General features: G+C 37.9%; 1 protein-coding gene across 1 annotated transcript in view; it reads left to right on the top strand.

Annotated features, from left to right (window-relative positions):
• LOC140732273 (rho GTPase-activating protein 21-like) overlaps positions 1-12,671 on the top strand; it is a 188,908-nt gene extending 176,237 nt beyond the window's left edge. Inside the window, 4 exon segments of the mRNA XM_073054679.1 lie at positions 732-837; positions 3,215-3,246; positions 9,927-11,198; positions 11,200-12,671. Of these exon segments, the coding sequence (XP_072910780.1) occupies positions 732-837; positions 3,215-3,246; positions 9,927-11,198; positions 11,200-11,727 (1,938 nt within the window). The 3' untranslated portion in view covers positions 11,728-12,671.
• The last annotated feature ends 5,864 nt before the right edge of the window (positions 12,672-18,535 follow it).

Raw genomic sequence — 18,535 nt, 5'->3', positions numbered from 1 at the left:
TTCTACCATTAATCTCATCTGATTAGTAGTATGGACTCTTAGAAACTTTTTGTAGGGGAATATGCGGTGAATTAAAGAATACAGCATACAGCAGTGACATAGCAATTAACATCTAATAAGCCAACAATCCAAAGACCTGAGTTTAGATCTTACGATGGCACTTGTGGAATTTAATCATCAGTTAATTTCTAAATATAAAAAGTTATTAATAAAGACATTTACAAATCTGATTGATTGTTATGAAAACACATTTCGTTCACTAATGCTTTTCGCAGGTAGCAAGTGCTGTAATCTTATAAATAAAGTTCAAGTATATCATGTAAATTACCTTTTTGGATTGTCTTAGCCTTTACACAAAAAGCTATGAAGCCTGTGTCTTCTTGCATATTTGAAATCTGACAATTGGTGGCATATGTTAGCTTGATGCTAGCGTAGCAAATGAGAAATCCTGTTTTCTCTAAAGGGAACTGGGTCCAGCATAGAAAATGTTATTAAAGCTCTTTTAAGTATTCGCTTAGAGAATAGCTTCTGAGCTCAAAACAGGCAAACTACCTTTTTTATCCGCAAAGCCTGTTTTCAGGCATTGTCGGAATAACATGGTACTCAATGACAATCTTGCCACACTGGAGAATGTAAAAGTCTATTGTTCATTTAGACTTGGGTTACTGGTGTTTTTTTTTCTTCTAGTAAAGAAAAACAACTTTCTGATCTTCTTACTCTTGTGAATGTAGACACCAATCCAGGAAGAAAGCACAGTTGATACACAGCCAGTGCCAAACATAGATCATTTGCTAACCAACATTGGGAGAACAGGAACTACTCCGGGAGATGTTTCAGGTAACTGCCTGAACAAGACACTGCAGAGTTCGGTAACAGACAGTGTCATTGTTACTGACCAACTTCCTACAGAAGTAGACAGTTCAAGATTGAAATGCTTGTATTTGCCCATTCAAAACTGCAAATACTTGTAGGAGAAATTTGCTGCATATGTGAAACAATTATAATAACCTCAAATTATGTACATAAGTGTTCAAAAGTGTATTGTTTTTGGTTATCCATGATTATAATTTTAAGAGGAATGGTTTTTATAACATTGTGATATATAGTGTGCTGTGCACTTTTTAAGTTATAATTAAATATAGGATTAAAATGTTTCCAGAAATTTCAATTTTCATTATCTACATGTTGGCTTACATTTTGGTAATTGTTGCAAGGTCATCTGAAAAATGTGTTTAATTCTAAGTCTGGAAGAAGCTATAAGTCTTATAGGGCTTACCTGGTTGGTGGCTGGAAGCTTGTGTGTTGTATTTTGTGGGACTGTGGTGTGTGAATGTGTTAGTCAAGACAGTATCACTTTTTATCATGTACTTGGGCTGGATTTAACTTTATCTAGACAAACTTCCACAATCTTTTTACTTCCTTTCCCCAGCCTGTTTCAACTTAACTAAATCAAATTATACTCTCATTTTGGAGTGACAGTAATTTCATTAAATTTAAAACAATTGGAAAATAAATACGTTTATGGAGCACTTTAAAATCATGCAGCATTCATTTCATTCCGTGAGATGTACAATGTAACTTGAACAAGAGAATGAGAAAAGAGATACTGATGCATTATTTAACTTAACTGAATGTACTTAAAGGTCTGATTAAAGTAATGTGATCCACCTGAGCTTTTATTATAAGAAGAATGTTAGAGAATTTATGTCTGCAAGTTTTGTGATTGTCTTCTATAAATTAATTGTTAATTAAAATTGCACAATGATTTGTATTTTAGTGTGGTAATGCTGTGCCATTTCTTTATCCTCTGATCTTGCTCTCAATATCATTAATTATGGTTTGTTGGATTTTCTGTCCATTAGTGTGAGCTTATCATCCTATCCTCTGTTGAACTAACCCAGCATGTCTTTTCCCAAATGTGTCAACTTTGTCACATAGCTCATGTCTGAGTGTTAAAGGGTTTTTTTCCAGCATTTACACATACTGATCTTGAAACAGGCGAAGTTGGAGGAGTCTATCACACTGTGATGTCACTGATGGATTCTGTGATGTCACTGATGGACAGCTGGAACTGTAGGAAGAAGGAGGATTGTTGCCCTCATTGTAGCTGCCTAGTCTGCAGAAATCCCCGTTTCTTGTAAAATGGAAAATTTATCATCTGTGATGTAAATTTGCTGTAATGATTATTTTTAAAAGACCAATACTACTTTCTTAAAGTCTTTCTGCTGTTTCTTATCATTTCTGAAGCAGACCCTGAGGAGAAATAGCATGGTATGGTCTATTAGTTTTTATAGTCATGTAGCATAAACCATGTTTCAAAAGGGGTGTGGCTGGGGGCTCAGCTCTAGGTCTGCCTTACAGACTTGCAAAGTGAATTGCAGGAGTTTTCAAGTACTTATAGCTTGAAAATACTGAAAATTTATATTAAAAATTTGGAATTTTGCTAGCCCCTTTCTGCCCCCCTCTTAATTTTATAGCCTCAGCTGTTGCCCCATAGTAGATCTCTTTTTGCAGCTTCCATTCTACATTTCATCATGCCCTTTGTCAAATTTGAAAGTCACATGCTTTTGTGTGAATTCTAAGTATATTTAGTTGACTTTTTCTAAATAATATTAATATAGCTTAAGCAAAAAATACATTAGTGTTTGTGTTTTTGAGTTCTGTGCTTTCTTGTTTTGCTCGGCATCATTTGCATTTCTCCTGGAGTAAGTAATTCTTGTAAAGTGTCTTTTCAATTAACATCTTGCAGATGTAGGCCCTTTAGATCAATGCAAACATTTGTGCAGCTATAACTTAGAAACCAGTGGTGTGCTTAGAAGTGTGGGTGCTTTGATTTTCATAAAGCATGTTATGAGGACACTTTTTAAAATAAAATTGAAAGAATGAGTTCTGCAAATGGAAACAAGAATAAATTGTTTCAATATGTACTAATGTTTAATTAGTTTTTGTGTTTTTTCTAAGAGAACAGGGTCCCTTTGCCATCCCTCTCATTGAGCTGGTTTAACCTCAATTTCACAGCATACTTTCATGGTGGTGGCTGTCTGTGCTGCTTTTCATCTCAGTGAGCTATAACTCTCCACTCTGTGCCTTTTTTCTATTGCAGTCATACTATGAATTATGATTTGCTTCATAAATATAAATGTGCTTTAAATTGTTTGTTAAAAATAAACAAATGATGTAATAATTGTGATGTTTTCTTTCTCCTCTTTTACAGACTCAACCACTAGTGACTCAGCAAAATCTAAGGTGAGAACATAACTGCAAAGAAAATATAAGACCTTAAAACACATTTATTGGCTAGAAATTATAAAGGCACAGAAAAGTGTGTCATAAAAATATTTAGCAACATTAAATTTCAGAATTGTGGAAGCTCTCCTAATTGGTTATTGAAGAATTAAGTTTTTCTTCCCTGCACCAGTGTCTTTTACATAGCATTTTTTTTTTGCTGAAGTAGTTCTTGCATTGTGTAAAATAATTTTACGAGTTTAAGTTTTTCAATTATCTTGGACAGGATTGTTGAGAAATCATATTTATCCATGCCCTTTCTCGTCTCATCAATGGTCGCTTTTTGCCTAAATCACCCTCCTCTAAAGCTTCTGCTTGGCTAGCCACTGAAATGTGACTGCCCAAGCATAGAACTATTCCCTACTATTCAAGTATAGCCAGAGGTTTTCCCTTTTCTCTCCTTCAGCATCATCATGAGTCCCAAAAAATCTGTGATTAAATCTCTCCTGTTTATCCGCTATGTGCTATACCTGGCACGAGCATTTAAAATAAAGTTCCAAATTCCACATGCATGCTGATGGCACCATCTCTCTCCATCTCTCCAGTGCCTCAAACTTGCCGCTCTGTTTGTCCAATATCCAATATTGGATAAGCAGAAATTTTCTCTGTTATTGGGAATGATAAAGTCATTGGCTTAGTTGCTGGAGTCCAGATTACCACTGTGCTTTCATTAAATCATCTTCATTACTTCTCAGAATAAAACTTAATTAGATTTGTAAGATGGTATAAGATTTCTCTGATATGGAACTGTGCTGGCTTCCCTGACTCAACCTTTGTATTTCCAAGTGAACATAAATGCAGTCCCTGATAATATTTTCTAATAATTTCCCTGCCAGTAATGTGAAGCTTACCAGCATTCAGTTTACCAGTCCCAACTAGTTCTCCTCTACCACCACTCTCCTCCGTCTGGCGGAACTGGTCCTCCCTCTTAATAACCTTTCCTTAGGCTCCTCACACTTCCTTCAAACTGTGTAGCTACGGCACTTGCATGGGTCCCAGCTATGTTTGCTATTTTGTCGGCTATGTGGAACAATCTGTGTTCCAAGCCTACACCGGCATCACTCCTCAACTTTTCCTATACTACATTGATGACTACATCGGTACATCTTTGGTCCCCTAAACTCTCTTTGACTTTAAAACCCTTTTGTACAATTACAATATAACCAGGGTGCTGAAATTTTTGTAGTTCAAAATTTATTACTGGCAAAAGCTGCTTATGGATTATAATTTAAGTCTTAATTTTTGTATACAGTGGATTCCGATTAATCGGGCCATCAGTTACAGCAGCCACTTATTTTGGACAACTCTTAAAGAACAAAATCTAATCAAGAAAATAGCTGGGACATTTTGCTGCTTAATTGGGACAGGATACTGTTGCTGAACAGTTTCCAACTAGAGTCACTTGCGTGTGTTAAAAAGTGATTTTTGTCACTGATAGTTGGTGAGAAATAAGCAGTAAGACAATTTGGAAATGTTTTGCTCACTGCAGTTTCAAGCATTCAGGCTTGGAGATGCCAGAAACAGCCGGGAGTGAAAAATGAAACGATTTTACTACTTCAACAAGTTAGGGACTACGAAGAATTTGAAGGCATCAACAATCATCTTGAATGTTACAATGAAAATGAAGATTTGGGGGATGCGAACATCGAAAGCATTGTATGAAGGCAGTCCATTGTCTGTACTAGGTGTCTGTTCTAATTTTCATTTACAATCAGAAGAACACAGCAGCGTGTTCTATCGTATCTGACGATGACAGTGAAACCTGTGCAGGAGAGTTTTTAAAGTGGAAAAGCCGTTGCACTGGGACAGTTCTACTCTCTCAACCTCAGAAGTCCAGGTCCAGTGGTATGAGTAGACGTCACAAGCTGGGGACTTCCTTGGTTGCAGTGGATAACCATGACTTCCGTGCCTTCACTCTCCAAAAAGTGCTGCAGAACTGCCATCTTGGCTGTTGGTTCTCACTGTTGATCTCATCCGCCCAGTTAACTGGTGCTGATTTCACATGCAAGGACAGGCATGTCCCTATCCCACCAGGATCTGAGATCCACCAGAAACCCTCATCTGGTTAAGCCTGCCTGTTGGCGCTGTATTCCAGGGTGTTGTCACTGTTGCATGCAAACAGTTACTTGGAACCACAGGTGAGAGCTGAATCCAGTGGGGACCAAAGGTGAGTGAGCTATCCCAGAATGGACACAACAAGCCATTTCATCAGAGATACTACCTTTCCCTGGAAACCTGTTACACAGCAGCGTACACTGGATGAATTCCTCCGTCGATAACTATTAGGAACTAATACACAGTTTTATAGTACTGTAATAGCATTAGTAGTGTTTTAATTTGTTCAGTATTTCATTTAAATGCATAATTTGTTACTCAGTTATACAGCAGATAGTCTCTTTTTTTAATACTTTTTTTTAACTATTTCCATGAAACTTTGGCTAACAGGACCTCCATGGTAGTAATCTCTGGATTGCTGCCTGTGCCAGTGAGGATAGGAATAGGATGATTTGGCAGGTAAAAGCATGGCTGAAGAACTGGTGCAGGGGGCAAGGGTTCAGATTTATGGATCATTGGGATCACTTCTGGGAAGATGCAACTTGTACAAAAAGTACAGGTTACACCTAAATCAGAAGGGGTTAAACTAATTTGGCAGGGGGATGGGAATCGCAGTGATAGTGCTGAAGATGAGTAGCTGGTTTACAAACAGAGGCAATGTGTAGTGAGGAGAGGCTATTGATAGGACAAGCAGTCAACAGGATGAGGTGCAATGTAAAAGGTGGACAAAATCAAAAAGGGTAAATACAGGACTGAAGGTGTTGTATTTGAATGCACACAGTATATGGAATAAGGTAGATGATATTGTGGCACAATTGCAGATTAGCAGGTATGATGTTGTAGGCAGCACTGAATCATGGCTGAAAGAAGATTATAGCTGGAACTTAATGTCCAAGGGTACACATTGTGTTGAAAGGACAAGCAGGAAGGCAGAGGGAGCAGCATTGCTCTTGGTAAAAAAAAAATAAAATCAATCATTAGAAAGAGGTGACATAGAGTCAGAAGATGTTGAATCAGTGTGGATAAAGCTAAGGAACTGCAAGGGTAAAAAGTCCCTGATGGTAATTGTATACCTACCCCCAAACAGTTATGAGGAGGAGGTCTACACATTACAGTGGAAGATAGAAAATGCATGCCAGAAGGGTGATGTTCCAATATTCATGGGGGATTTCAATATGCAGGTAGATTTGGAAAATCAAGGTGGTGCTGGGTTCCAAGAAGGAGTTTCTAGAATGCCCGGGAGAGGGCTTTTTAGAGCAGCTTGTGGTTGAGCCCACTAGGGGATCATCTATTCTGGATTGGATATTGTGCAAGGAACCAAAATTGATTAGAGAGCTTAAGGTAAAAGAACCCCGAGGGGAAATTGATCATAATGTGATCAAATTCATCCTGAAATTTGAGAAGGAGAAGCTAAAGTCAGATGCATCAGTATTACAGTGGAGTAAAGTGAATTACAGAAGTATGAGAAAAAAGTTGGCCAGAATTAATTGGAAAAGAACACTGGCAGTGATGACGCCAGAGCAGCAATGGCTGGAATTTGTAGAAGCAATTCGGAAGGCACAGGTGGGGAGTGTATATATACACGTCCCAAAGAGGAAGGAACAAGTATTCTAAAGTGAAGATGATACAACCGTGGCTAACAAGAGAAGTCAAAGCCAACATAAAAGCCAAAGAGAGGGCATGTAATAGAGCAAACATTAGTGGGAAGTTAGAGGAATAAGAAGTTTGTAAAACGAACAGAAGGTAACTAAAATGTCATTAACAAGATAAAGTTGAAATACGTAAGTAAGCTAGCCAGTAATATTAAAGAGGATACCAAAGTAAGAGGGGATATCGAACCACTGGAAAATTATGCTGGAGAGGTAGTAATGGCAGACAAACTGAATAAGTATTTTGCATCAGTATGGTGGAAGTTCCAAGTGTTAGGGGTCAAGAAGTATGTGAAATTACCATTACTAGAGAGGGGTCCTTGGGAAACCGAAAGGTCTGAATGTAGATAAGTCACCTGGACCAGATGGTGTACCCCACCCAGGGTTCTGAAAGAAGTGGCTGAAGAGATTGTGGAGGCATTAGTAATGATATTTCAGTAGATTCTGGTATGGTTACAGGAGACTGGAAAATTGCAAATGTCTCTTCACACTTCAAGAAGGAAGAGAGGCAGAAAAAAGGAAACCGTAGGCCAGTTGGTCTGAAGTTGATTATTAAGGATGAGGTCTCAGGGTAATTGGAGGTATGTAATAAAGTTGGCCATAGTCAACAGGTTTCCTCAAGGGAAAATCTTGCCTGACAACAGAATTGTTGCAATTCTTTGAAGAACTAACAAGCAGGATAGACAACGGAGAAATGGTTGCTGTTGTGTACTTGGATTTTCAGGAAGCCTTTGACAAGGTGCCACACACGAGGCTACTTAGCAAGCTATGAGCCTATGGTATTACAGGAAAGATTCTAGCTTGGATAGCACAGTAGCTGATTGGCAGGAGACAAAGAGTGGGAATGAAGGGAGCCCTCTCTGGCTGGCTGCTGGTGATTAATGGTGTTCCACAGAGGTCTTTGTTGGGACCAATTCTTTTTACATTATATGTCAATGATTTGTATGATGGAATTGATGGCTTTGCAAACAATTTGAAGATAGGTTGAGGGGCAGGTGATTTTGAGGAAGTAAAGACACTGTAGAAGGATTTAGCCAGATAAAGGGAATGGGCAAAGCAGTGGCAGATGGAATAGTATCAGGAAGTGTATGGTCATGCATTTTGGTAGAAGAAATGAAAGGAGTGATTATTTTCTAAATGGAGAGGAAATACAAAAATCTGAGATGGAAAGGGTCTTGGGAGGCCTTGTGCAGGATTCCTTACTAGTTAATTTGCAGGTTGAGACTGTACTGAGGAAAGCAAATACTATGTTACCATTCATTTTAAGAGGTCTAAAATATAAAAGCAAGGGTGTAATGTTAAGACTATAAAGCACTGATGTGGGATCACTTGGAGTATTGTGAGCGATGTGGGGCTCCTTAGAAAGGATGTGCTGAAATTGGAGAGGGTCACAAAAATGATTCCAGGATTGACCAGCTTGTCATATGAAGAGTGTTTGATGGCTATGGGGATGTGTTCATTAGAATTCAGAAGAATGAGGTTTGACCTCATTGAAACCTATTGAATGGTGAAAGGCCTTGATAGAGTGAATGTGGGAAGGATGTTTCTTAAGACCAGAGGACACAGCCTCAAAATAGAGCATCCTCTTGAGGAGAGATTTCCTTAGCTAGAAGGTGGTGAATCTATGGAATTCTTTGCCACAGGCAGCTTTTGATAGAAGTTTAAGCCAGAAGTTGGTAGATTCTTGATTGGTCAGTGTAGGAAAGGATACGGGAGAAGACAGGAGAATTGGGGCGGAGAGGAAAACAGATCAGCCATATTGAAATGGCGGAGAAGGCTCAGTGGGCCAAAGGGCCTAATTCTGTTTCTATATCTTAATGGTCTGTTGGTTTTATAATTGGGGCAGCCACTTAATTGGACCTAAATGTTCTGGTCCTGATGTGTCCTATCAATGGAAATCCTCCGTAAATGTGTTTGGAATTTCATGGGTCTTGTATTGGCAGAGATATGAAAAACATTACTTTGAATTTTTCTGTACAGTTCAAACCCAAATTTAGATAGGAAGAGTTCTGATCCTTGCAATTATAGTAGCCTCTGCTGTGCAGACTTTGAATGTGATTTGGTCAATGTGGAACCGGGATCTACAAGGCAACTACTTATGATGTTTCAGCAGGACCACATTTTGGAAATGGAATGGAATTACATCTTTTGTAAACTATCTTCATATATTTAAGTGATATTCTTTCAATCACTTTGTGCTGCTATCCACCATAGTTTTTAATTTAGCACCTCCTGAGCTTTTTGAATGACAGATCACATGGTGTGATTGTACCTTCAATATCTTACTGCTGAACCGTGGAGCAATAATTTGGGTCTCCTGATTAATGTTTATTCTATAACAAATCCAAGGAGAAAAAAGTTGCCCCTGACCAAGAAAATATTGTTCTTTTTTCTATCATTGATGACTTCAAATGAAATGAAATACAAGGCACCTAGAAAGCATTAAGGTGCACTTGTATTTTTCTTGCACTTGTGCATGTTTCCTAAAGGACTCACTATAAATTAGTAAAGGTATGGGAAAATGGTTGCTAAGACACATATTTTAAAGATGGAGGATGATGCTGGATATTATTGATGTTTCTTTTGCCCAAACGTAGTGTAGCATAAGGATGTAATTTTGATATCTACATTGAAACTTTGGACGTGGTCATGCATAAACCAAAGTATTTCAAATGCATCCTTTTCACTGATATTTTCAATAAAAATGAAAAAGTGCAGATTCTGGAATGAAATACAAATCAGGCATTGTCAATAGAGAGAGTAAACATTTCAGGTTTGAGTTCTGATGACATTTCACCTGAAACATTCACTGTTCCTCTTTCTATTTTTTACAAGGTGCATAATCCACTTAAAGTCTAATATATTTGTAAAGTTCATTGTCTTGTGTTCAGTAAACATGCATTTCTTATTTCAAACATTTTCTTCCATATTTAACAGGGTTCTTGGGGATCCGGAAAGGATCAATACAGCAGGGATCTGCTTGTGTCATCCATCTTTGCTGCAGCCAGTCGTAAAAGAAAGAAAAAGGATGTAAAGTTGCAACAAAGTAGTTCAGATGATGAGTTGGAAAGTGGATTCTCCAGGAAAGAAATATCAAACTATTCCCGTACAATTGTAGCTAAGGAACTGGGAAATAAAGGAGAAGCTGAAAATGAAGTTGACTTATCTGAAACAAAGGGAAAACAAGATAATTGGTATGATGAGCAGCAGGTAAAAGAAAGTACAGGGGAAAGGAATAAATCTTTATCTGTAGCATTAATTGAAAAGTATGAAACAAGAAAGCAGACATCTCCAGAAGAAACAAGCTTCACAGAGCAGAAGCTTCCAACATACTGCCAAAAATGCACAGACTCGCCTAATGTCGGTTGTTCCAGTCCACAACTAATTGCAAGCACAAAGTCCATTTCTGCTATTGAGGTTTCTCCTGGTAATGTAAACAAGGATAATGCTGTGACAGACTTAAATATTACAGTCAGTAATTGTTCTTTGGATTCTCAACAGCAAACTAATTTAATCAAAACAAAGAAGCCCGCAGTCAAAATCATAGATGCAATTACTGCAGATGTAAGTTCCATCGCTTCAGAATATTCCACAACTTCTTCTATAACATATCTAACAGAAATGGACTCTCATGTGCTGAATGCAGAAGTCCAGTCAGTGACAGAAAGCAAAGGTGATGAGGCTGATGATGAGAGAAGTGAACTTGTCAGTGAAGGACACCATGTAGAAACAGATAGTGATAGCGATTTTTCTGTTTTTGCTGCAAGTTGTGCACCTGAAAAGCTCCTACATGTAATGAAACAGGATCCATCAATGAGTGTCAGGAAAAACTCAGAAGGAAGTAACAGGATTGGAACAGAGGGAAGTTCAACTCCAGGGTTGGATGGTAGGAAAGTGTTTAGTTCACGTAAGCTCATTGAGAGTGATACACTTTCAAAGAAAAAATCACTTAGGTTGAAAGGTGAAAATGAGGTGTCAGTGGATACAAAGGAACAAAAAGAAGCAAAGAGAGAACAGAAGGTTGTTGATGTCATGAAGAAAGGGAAATCCACAAGCAGCCTGTCTTCATTCATTAAAAATGAACCCGATAAGATAGAGCCTGGATGGAAATTAAAAATAACAGATCGTTTAAAACTACGTCTAAAAATTTCTGCAGATGATATGTTTGGAGTTGGCATACAAAAGTCAGGCTCTCCTGAGACCATTAGGAAAAAAAAACATCAGGCGGAGACATACCATGGGAGGAAATAGGGATTTTGCAGAACTCAGTGTTTTAAATGCATGGAGAGCACATGAACAAGAACATTCTCCTAATAACGTAGGGAGTGGAGGGAACGAAACCCAGTTGTCAGCAATGGATCGCCTCAAGCCAAAATGTCATTCCCAGGATCTCTCAATCACAGACTGGCTGGCTCGAGAACGCTTACGCACTAGCACACCAGATTTGCACACAGAAAAAGCCTTGGAGCCAAGAACTGTGGTTATTAGTTTAGACAACGATACAAACACACAGTTGTCTGCATCAGCTGGAGAAGATGCAGTCAGCTCGAGTAGTTTGACCCAAATCAGTCATCCTTCCACTTCAACACCTCTTAGCCCACCATCTTCAACAGATCAAGTAAATGGTGACAGCCACCAAAGCAAGGGAAAAAACAATTTTAGTACAACAGTTGATGCTCATCCCCATAAAATATCCAGTAATCAAGTAGTCAAGTCTCGCTTCTATCAGTACTTGTAGGTCTGCAATTATTTATGTGTCTAGTGCTGCAGAAAATTGTACAGCAAATTGCTTGTCAAACAGTATACTGTTTTCTATATGAATTTCCTGTACATATTTCTATCTGTACTTGAATTTTAAAACAGTTGATGCTCTGCCAATACTGCAGGCTGGTTTTTGTGCTGGTTACTGTGGAAGCTCATTGTGTACACTAACAGCCAGAAATAGGATAAACTTGTGTACAAATTTATAAATTGAGTAGAAAAGAGCATCAAGTGCTGAAGCCTTCTGACGTAAACTTAATCATACTGCATGATCAGCAATTTTTGCATACATGTTCTAAATTGGATTCAGCTGCATATATTTTACATCAGCTTATAAGGGCGAGCAAAATAAACTTTTTGAATTTGATTTTTGGAACTTGAGTTGCAAAAGAAAGTGCCTCATCTCAAAAAAGAAATTGGTTTAGATAGGGTGCCATATTGTCATTTTAGTTTAAAAAAACTAGAAATCTACTGTGAACAAATTATTTTATCTGTAAACAAAACAAAAATATCATTAAAATAATTTTCCAGATTTTATTAACTAAACAGGTAGAGTTTCCACACTATAGGCATTCCAGTTGGATCGTAAGAACATTTTTTAATTCAGACTTTTAATACAGTCTTTGTATGGGACTTGATTTTTTTTAAAGGTTTCTGTAAAGATACATAAATGTATATAATTTCATGTGTCGCTTTTTCAAATTTGAGATTTGATAAAAGCTTTGTAACATAGGCATGTAGATAGTGGTCTCTGGAAAAACTGGTCCCTTGCTCATTTTTCATCATCTCTAAAGAGAATCTTAACTGTGCATGAGAACTGTTTTCTCAGATTCAACATTGTATTTAGCCTGTGTACAGATAGAGGCAAATTGTTTGTAAATGTGCCCTGGAAACACTGGAAATAAAATTTTGGTTTCTGTGGTTCTCTGCTTATGTTCTTTAAAGGCATTTAACAACAAAATGAACCAAATGTATGATATACTCATATCTCCCTCTGATCCTAAGTTTTCTTCCACTCCAAAGAGATGGTGCTTGGGTTTAGCAATAATACAGTGAGGATAAATCGTTTGGCATCGTACTGAATAGTGATGCCAGTAATATTAAGAATATTAATAAAAACTGAAATGGGAATTGGTACCATAGATAACAGGTGAATCACACTGAATAAATAAGTAAACCATACAAGATTGGGGGTAGGGAGACATAAGGTTTGGGTGATGAAGGACATAGAGACAAAATAGTAAATATTAAATTTATGATTATCAGCTATTTATGACTGTGAGCAATATATTAAAAAAATATTTTTAATTGACAGCCCCAACTTTCTGCACCAGAATAACAGGTTCGTTAACAGGTCAGTCCAATGGTCAGCAGTGCTTCATTTGCCTGCATTTTTCCACATACATCTGAGATTGGTGAATAATTGTTTACCAAAGCTTTTAAATTAACAATTCCCTATTAGTGAACAGATTTCTAAACATATATCACTCTTTGAAAGTATATCCTAAACTGTCCTGCAAGTCTGACCTCCAATTTAGAGATTGTGTGCCTAATTCAAGACTACCCAACAAGCAGCAGCTGAATTATCTCTACTTTGCCAGTCTTACCTACTTATCCAAAATACTTGGGGCTGGAACTGTTTTGAAATATCTAATGAAATAGCTTGGGAATGCCATCATTTCTGACTGAATTTATGTGCTATCGTAAGCAGTCTTTGTTTTACACTTGTTCAAAAGACACATGTAATTAACAGTAAAAATTATTACATACCAGAAATATACTGTGCTCAGGGTAATAAAAGCAGCAGAGCAGCATCAGGAGTATACCTGAATCATCTGTTGAACAACAACAACAAATAACTGCAAGTTTCAGTCTCTACCTACAATGTCATGTTCTGATTAAATACTGTATTTGTATTTACTTTTTGTTTGATTTTAGCTTACATAAAACTATCAGTATTGTAGACGTTCTGGTGTTAGATTTTCATCAGTGATGCTTTCAAAGATTAATGTCATTAGGTAAGACATAAAAACAACATCACTTCTTCTGGTGCCAGATTTTCATGATGTACAGATGCTTTAAAATGTTAATATTGTACCTTTTCTTAAATTTCTGAACCATCCTGCTATTCACAATTACCTTTAATTTTAAGTTCATCATGATAGATCTTTCTTTGTTTCATGATCAGCATATCATTAAGCAGCATATGTTTATTCCAATGATTCTTCTCTTTTCATGTTCATCATCTTCATTTTTCACTATAAGCAGTGTTTTTCTATATTTTCATTAACTTCTGATCATAACGTATGTGAATTCACTTTCAGAACCATCTGTGGTTCACAGAGACCTGCACATTAGCTGAGAACCTTCCTGGTATCTTGTGGAATTTTACATTAGTGACATCATGTCAACACTCAAAGCATTTCAGAGGTTTTGGGGTTTTGTAACTTCAGATAAGGGGTACTCAATCTGTATATACACTGCATGATTTTATAAACCTCTGTAAGGTCACCCATCAGCCTCGTAAGGGCCGGGGGTGGGGGGGCGGAGTTCTAGCCTACCAGCCTCTCTAAAACCCAAGCCCTCCAAAATGCCAAAAACATCTTTGTAAATCTGAAGTCTGTCCAGAGTACTGATATCTTTCCTATAGTAGGATGGCCAGAACTTTAATGCAGTATTCCAAGTGCGGCCTTAGCAACATCTTGCACAGATGCTATTCCAGATACTGGTAATGATATGTGTGACCCAGTATAATGTAACATAGATTACCCCTTGTTACTATATGTACTTTCAGAATACATTCAGTGGGGGAGTAACCTTGACTATGACCGAGATATTTTATCTTATTCTATACCATAGATTCTCTAGTCCTTTCAACATTCGATAGGTTTCAATGAGATCCACCCCCCCCCCCCCCCCAGCATTCTTCTAAATCCCAGTGAGTACAGTCACTTACCACATTTCCTTCTGGGCCAAAATTGAACTTTAGGCCTGCTATTCTTGCAAATCAATACCTCATGTACATTCTCATTCAAAATTCCTGCTGATGTAACAGAACCAGGGCAACTCCTTCCCCATGCCCTCAATAGTTCATACCCAACTTACCTACAATTCCAGGTCTGTCACTCAATAACTTATACTTACTTGCCCTTGTCAAATTGTCTTCAGTTTTTGTTAACCACGCCAGTATTCTCCAAATCAACCTGCTGGAAAGGGCAATAATTTTCCTTAATCCAGTTGTAGTAAGGAATCACCATTAACACCTGGGTTTTGTTTTACTAGCTTGTAGGAGGGAGAAATTTACAAAATCCTGGCATTTCTTGTCCATTCCTGCTCTCCAAGGAACTTAAGATCCACTAAAGGATCAATGACATTGGTGGATTCAGAGTCACACATGGACCACGCTTTAAAGAATATAAGATAAGTTTTTACAGTCATCCAGTTTACTAGCTACCATCTATTCCTGTTTATTGTTAAATTGTCCAATTGATAGTCTGATATTCAAACTTATGTCCAGATCAATGGCTCAGAAATATAACCACTAGCCATGATCAAGGACCACTGACCTGGAATGTGAACTGTTTCTCTTCCACACGTTTGTTGGTCTGCTGAATTTTTCCAACATGTTTTCTAACCAAAAATTCAGTGATTTTACCTGGATGCAGATGTACTCTATTACTGTGTTTACAAATTATGTTTTCTAACCAAAAATTCAGTGATTTTACCTGGATGCAGATGTACTCTATTACTGTGTTTACAAATTATTTTTTAAGTTTTCCAAATACCATTCACTAGCTTTCTTCTACTTCTCTTCAAATGCTCAAAAGTCAATACCAAAGCCTATTACATCATTTTATATATAAATTTTATCTGCCCTTTCTGATCCCTTCAATGTCTAATTGTTTGATGCCATACATATTTGTTCCTGTACTCAAAGAAATTTAGAAGAATGCGGGGGAGATCTCATTGAAACCTATCAAATGTTGAAAGGACTAGAGAATGTTTCCTATGGTGGGTGTGTCCAGAACTAAAGGACACAGCCTCAAGATTGAAGGGTGACCCTTTAGGATAGAATTAAGGAGGAACCTTTTTAGCCAGAAAGTAGTAAATCCGTGGAATACTCTTGACACAGACAGCTGTGGAGGCCAACACTGGGTATATTTAAAGCAAAAATTCATAGTTTCCTGGTTGGTCAGGACATCAAAGATTATGGTGAGAAGGCAGGTGTGTGGGGTTGAGTGGGATCTGGGATCAGCCATATTAGAATGGTGGAGTAAACTTGATGAGTTGAATGGCCTTATGTTGATTATATGTTTTAATGGTCTTAATATTATGAGCACCATATTTTATAATTAAGATATGGAAGAACTAAAAACATTTGACTTTGATCACCACATCGATTAACACGTGGGAAAATTATACTGTTGCCTTCTCAGAATCATAGTTGAAAGAGCAGAACTGACATTCCATCAACATTTCATGTGGTGGGATTTGCAAAATTAGTAATTGAGAATATAAGATCATAAGACAAAGGAGCAGACTTGGGACATTGAGTGCAATGACATTCAAACATGGCTGATCCATTTCTCTCATTCTCATGCCACCTCCCCATAACCTTTGTCACCCATACTAATCAAGGACCTGTCAACCTCTGCTTTAAGTACACTGAAAGACTTGGCCTCCACAGCTATCTTTGGCAATAAATTCCACAGATTCACCACCCTCTGGCTAAAGAAATACCTCCTCATCTCTGTTGTAAATAGATGTCTTTCTATTCTGAGGCTGTGCCCTCTGGTCCTAGACTTTTCTCTTCCCCACCCCCATGAGAACCATCCTCTCTGCATCCACTCCATCGAGGATTTCAGATTTCCCAACCCCCTCCCCCCTCACCACCATTTCTAAAATCCAGCAAGTACAGGCCCAGAGCCTTCAAACACTCCTCATATGTTAACCATCATACTCGTGAACCTCCTCCAATGCCAACACATTCTTCCTTAGATTAGGGGCCCAAAAGAAGACTCTTCAAATGAGGCATATGGCTAGAGCTTACGAACAAAAGAGAGATCACGTTTTTGAGTTTATATGACAAACCTGAATGGTAACAGGAGACAGAAGAGCAGATAAATAGACAAATCAAAGAGAGACAAGAGTAATAGAGTTACCATAGTAAAAAGTCTTCAGTATTAGTTGGGATTAGTTTAGTATTAAAGAGTGTACATTTTAAACTGTGTTCAGAAGTGCTTTTTGAGCAACTTCATAGATATTCCTTCTCAAGAAGAAGCAGTACTGGACCTGGTGTTAAAGGAATGTTGTTAAACAAGTAGTTAAAGTGTTAGAAGCAAAGCATTTTGAAATGGTGACAATTTACAATTTATTTAAAATCAATTTACATTTACCATCTACAAGTTTCAATGTAATTTAGGAAAGGGATAAAGATTGGGAATTAAAGTCCAGAATTTAGGGGTGGGGGAATGGGGTTAGACTAATGTTAATATTTTAAGAAATGATCTGACAGAAGTGGCCACTTTTAAGCAAATCTGTGTCATTTAAGTCGGATGTCAATGTTTCACAGTTAATGAATGTGTTCCTATAGAGTGTAAGTTAAAATTAGAAAATCCAAGGATCCATGAATGTCAAAGGATATTAAGGGCTGTATAAAGAGAAAATGGAAAGCACAGGCAGGTTGTGTGAATTGAAAACAGTGGTTTCAGGAGTAAACAGGACTTTGAGGAGTATAGAACTTGTAGAGGAGTTCATAAAAATAAATTAGGAAAGCCAACTGGGGCATGAAATATCACCAATGACCAAGATTAAGGAACATCCCAAAAACACTTTATGAATATATTGAGGGCAAGCAGAGTGGGAACTAAAGTAGCAATCTGTGGAACCAGATTTTGTAGGCGAGGTCTTAAATTACTATTGCCCATCTGTATTCAGCAAGGAGAAGTGCATTGTAATTGGTAACTTAGGTAGGTGCAAAGTGGAATTCTTGAGCATGTTAACATTAAAAAGGAAATATTTGGTGTCTTGGTTGAATGAGAGCCAGATAAATCGCCACAGCCTTGAGGAGATAATATTCCAGGCTGATCTGGAAGACAACTGAGGAAACTGATGGACAGAGATTTTTAAACTTGTGCAGTTTTAAACCTTGGCAGACAGGATTAAGGAAAATCCCAAGGCATTCTACAAGTATGTGATGAGCTAGAGGATAAGATTGAGAGAATAGGAACAATCAACCCTGGTGCAAGGGTCAAGGATGTCTCTGAGCAGCTGCAGGACATTCTGGAGTGGGAGGGTGCAAAGCCAGTGGTGGTGAATAGGTACCAATGATATAGGTAAAAAAAACGGGATGAGGTCCTACAAAGTGAATTTAGGGAGTTAGGAGATAAACTAAAAACTAGGACCACAAAGGTAATAATCTCTGGATTAGTACCGGTGCCACGTGCTAGTCAGAGTAGAAATAGGAGGATATTTCAGATGAATACGTGGCTTGAAAAATAGTGCAAGGGGGAGGGATTCAAATTTCTGGGGCATTGGAACCAGTTCTGGGGGAGGTGGGACTGGTACAAACAGGACGGTCTGCACCTGGGCTGGACTGGAACCAATGTCCTAGGGGGAGCGTTTGCTACTGCTGTTCAGGAGGATTTAAACTAATGTGGCAGGGGGATGGGAACAAGTGCAGAGAGACAGAGGGGTGTAAAATGAGGGTAGAAGCAAAAAGTAAAAAGTAAAAGTGGCAGCCAGACAAATCCAGGGCAAAAATCAAAAAGGGCCACTTTTCAACA

The sequence above is a fragment of the Hemitrygon akajei genome, chromosome 8, assembly GCF_048418815.1.
Source record: "Hemitrygon akajei chromosome 8, sHemAka1.3, whole genome shotgun sequence".
Classification (NCBI taxonomy): Eukaryota; Metazoa; Chordata; class Chondrichthyes; order Myliobatiformes; family Dasyatidae; genus Hemitrygon; species Hemitrygon akajei.
Note: the sequence above shows the minus strand (reverse complement) of the source record. Positions and strands in the feature narration are given on the sequence as shown.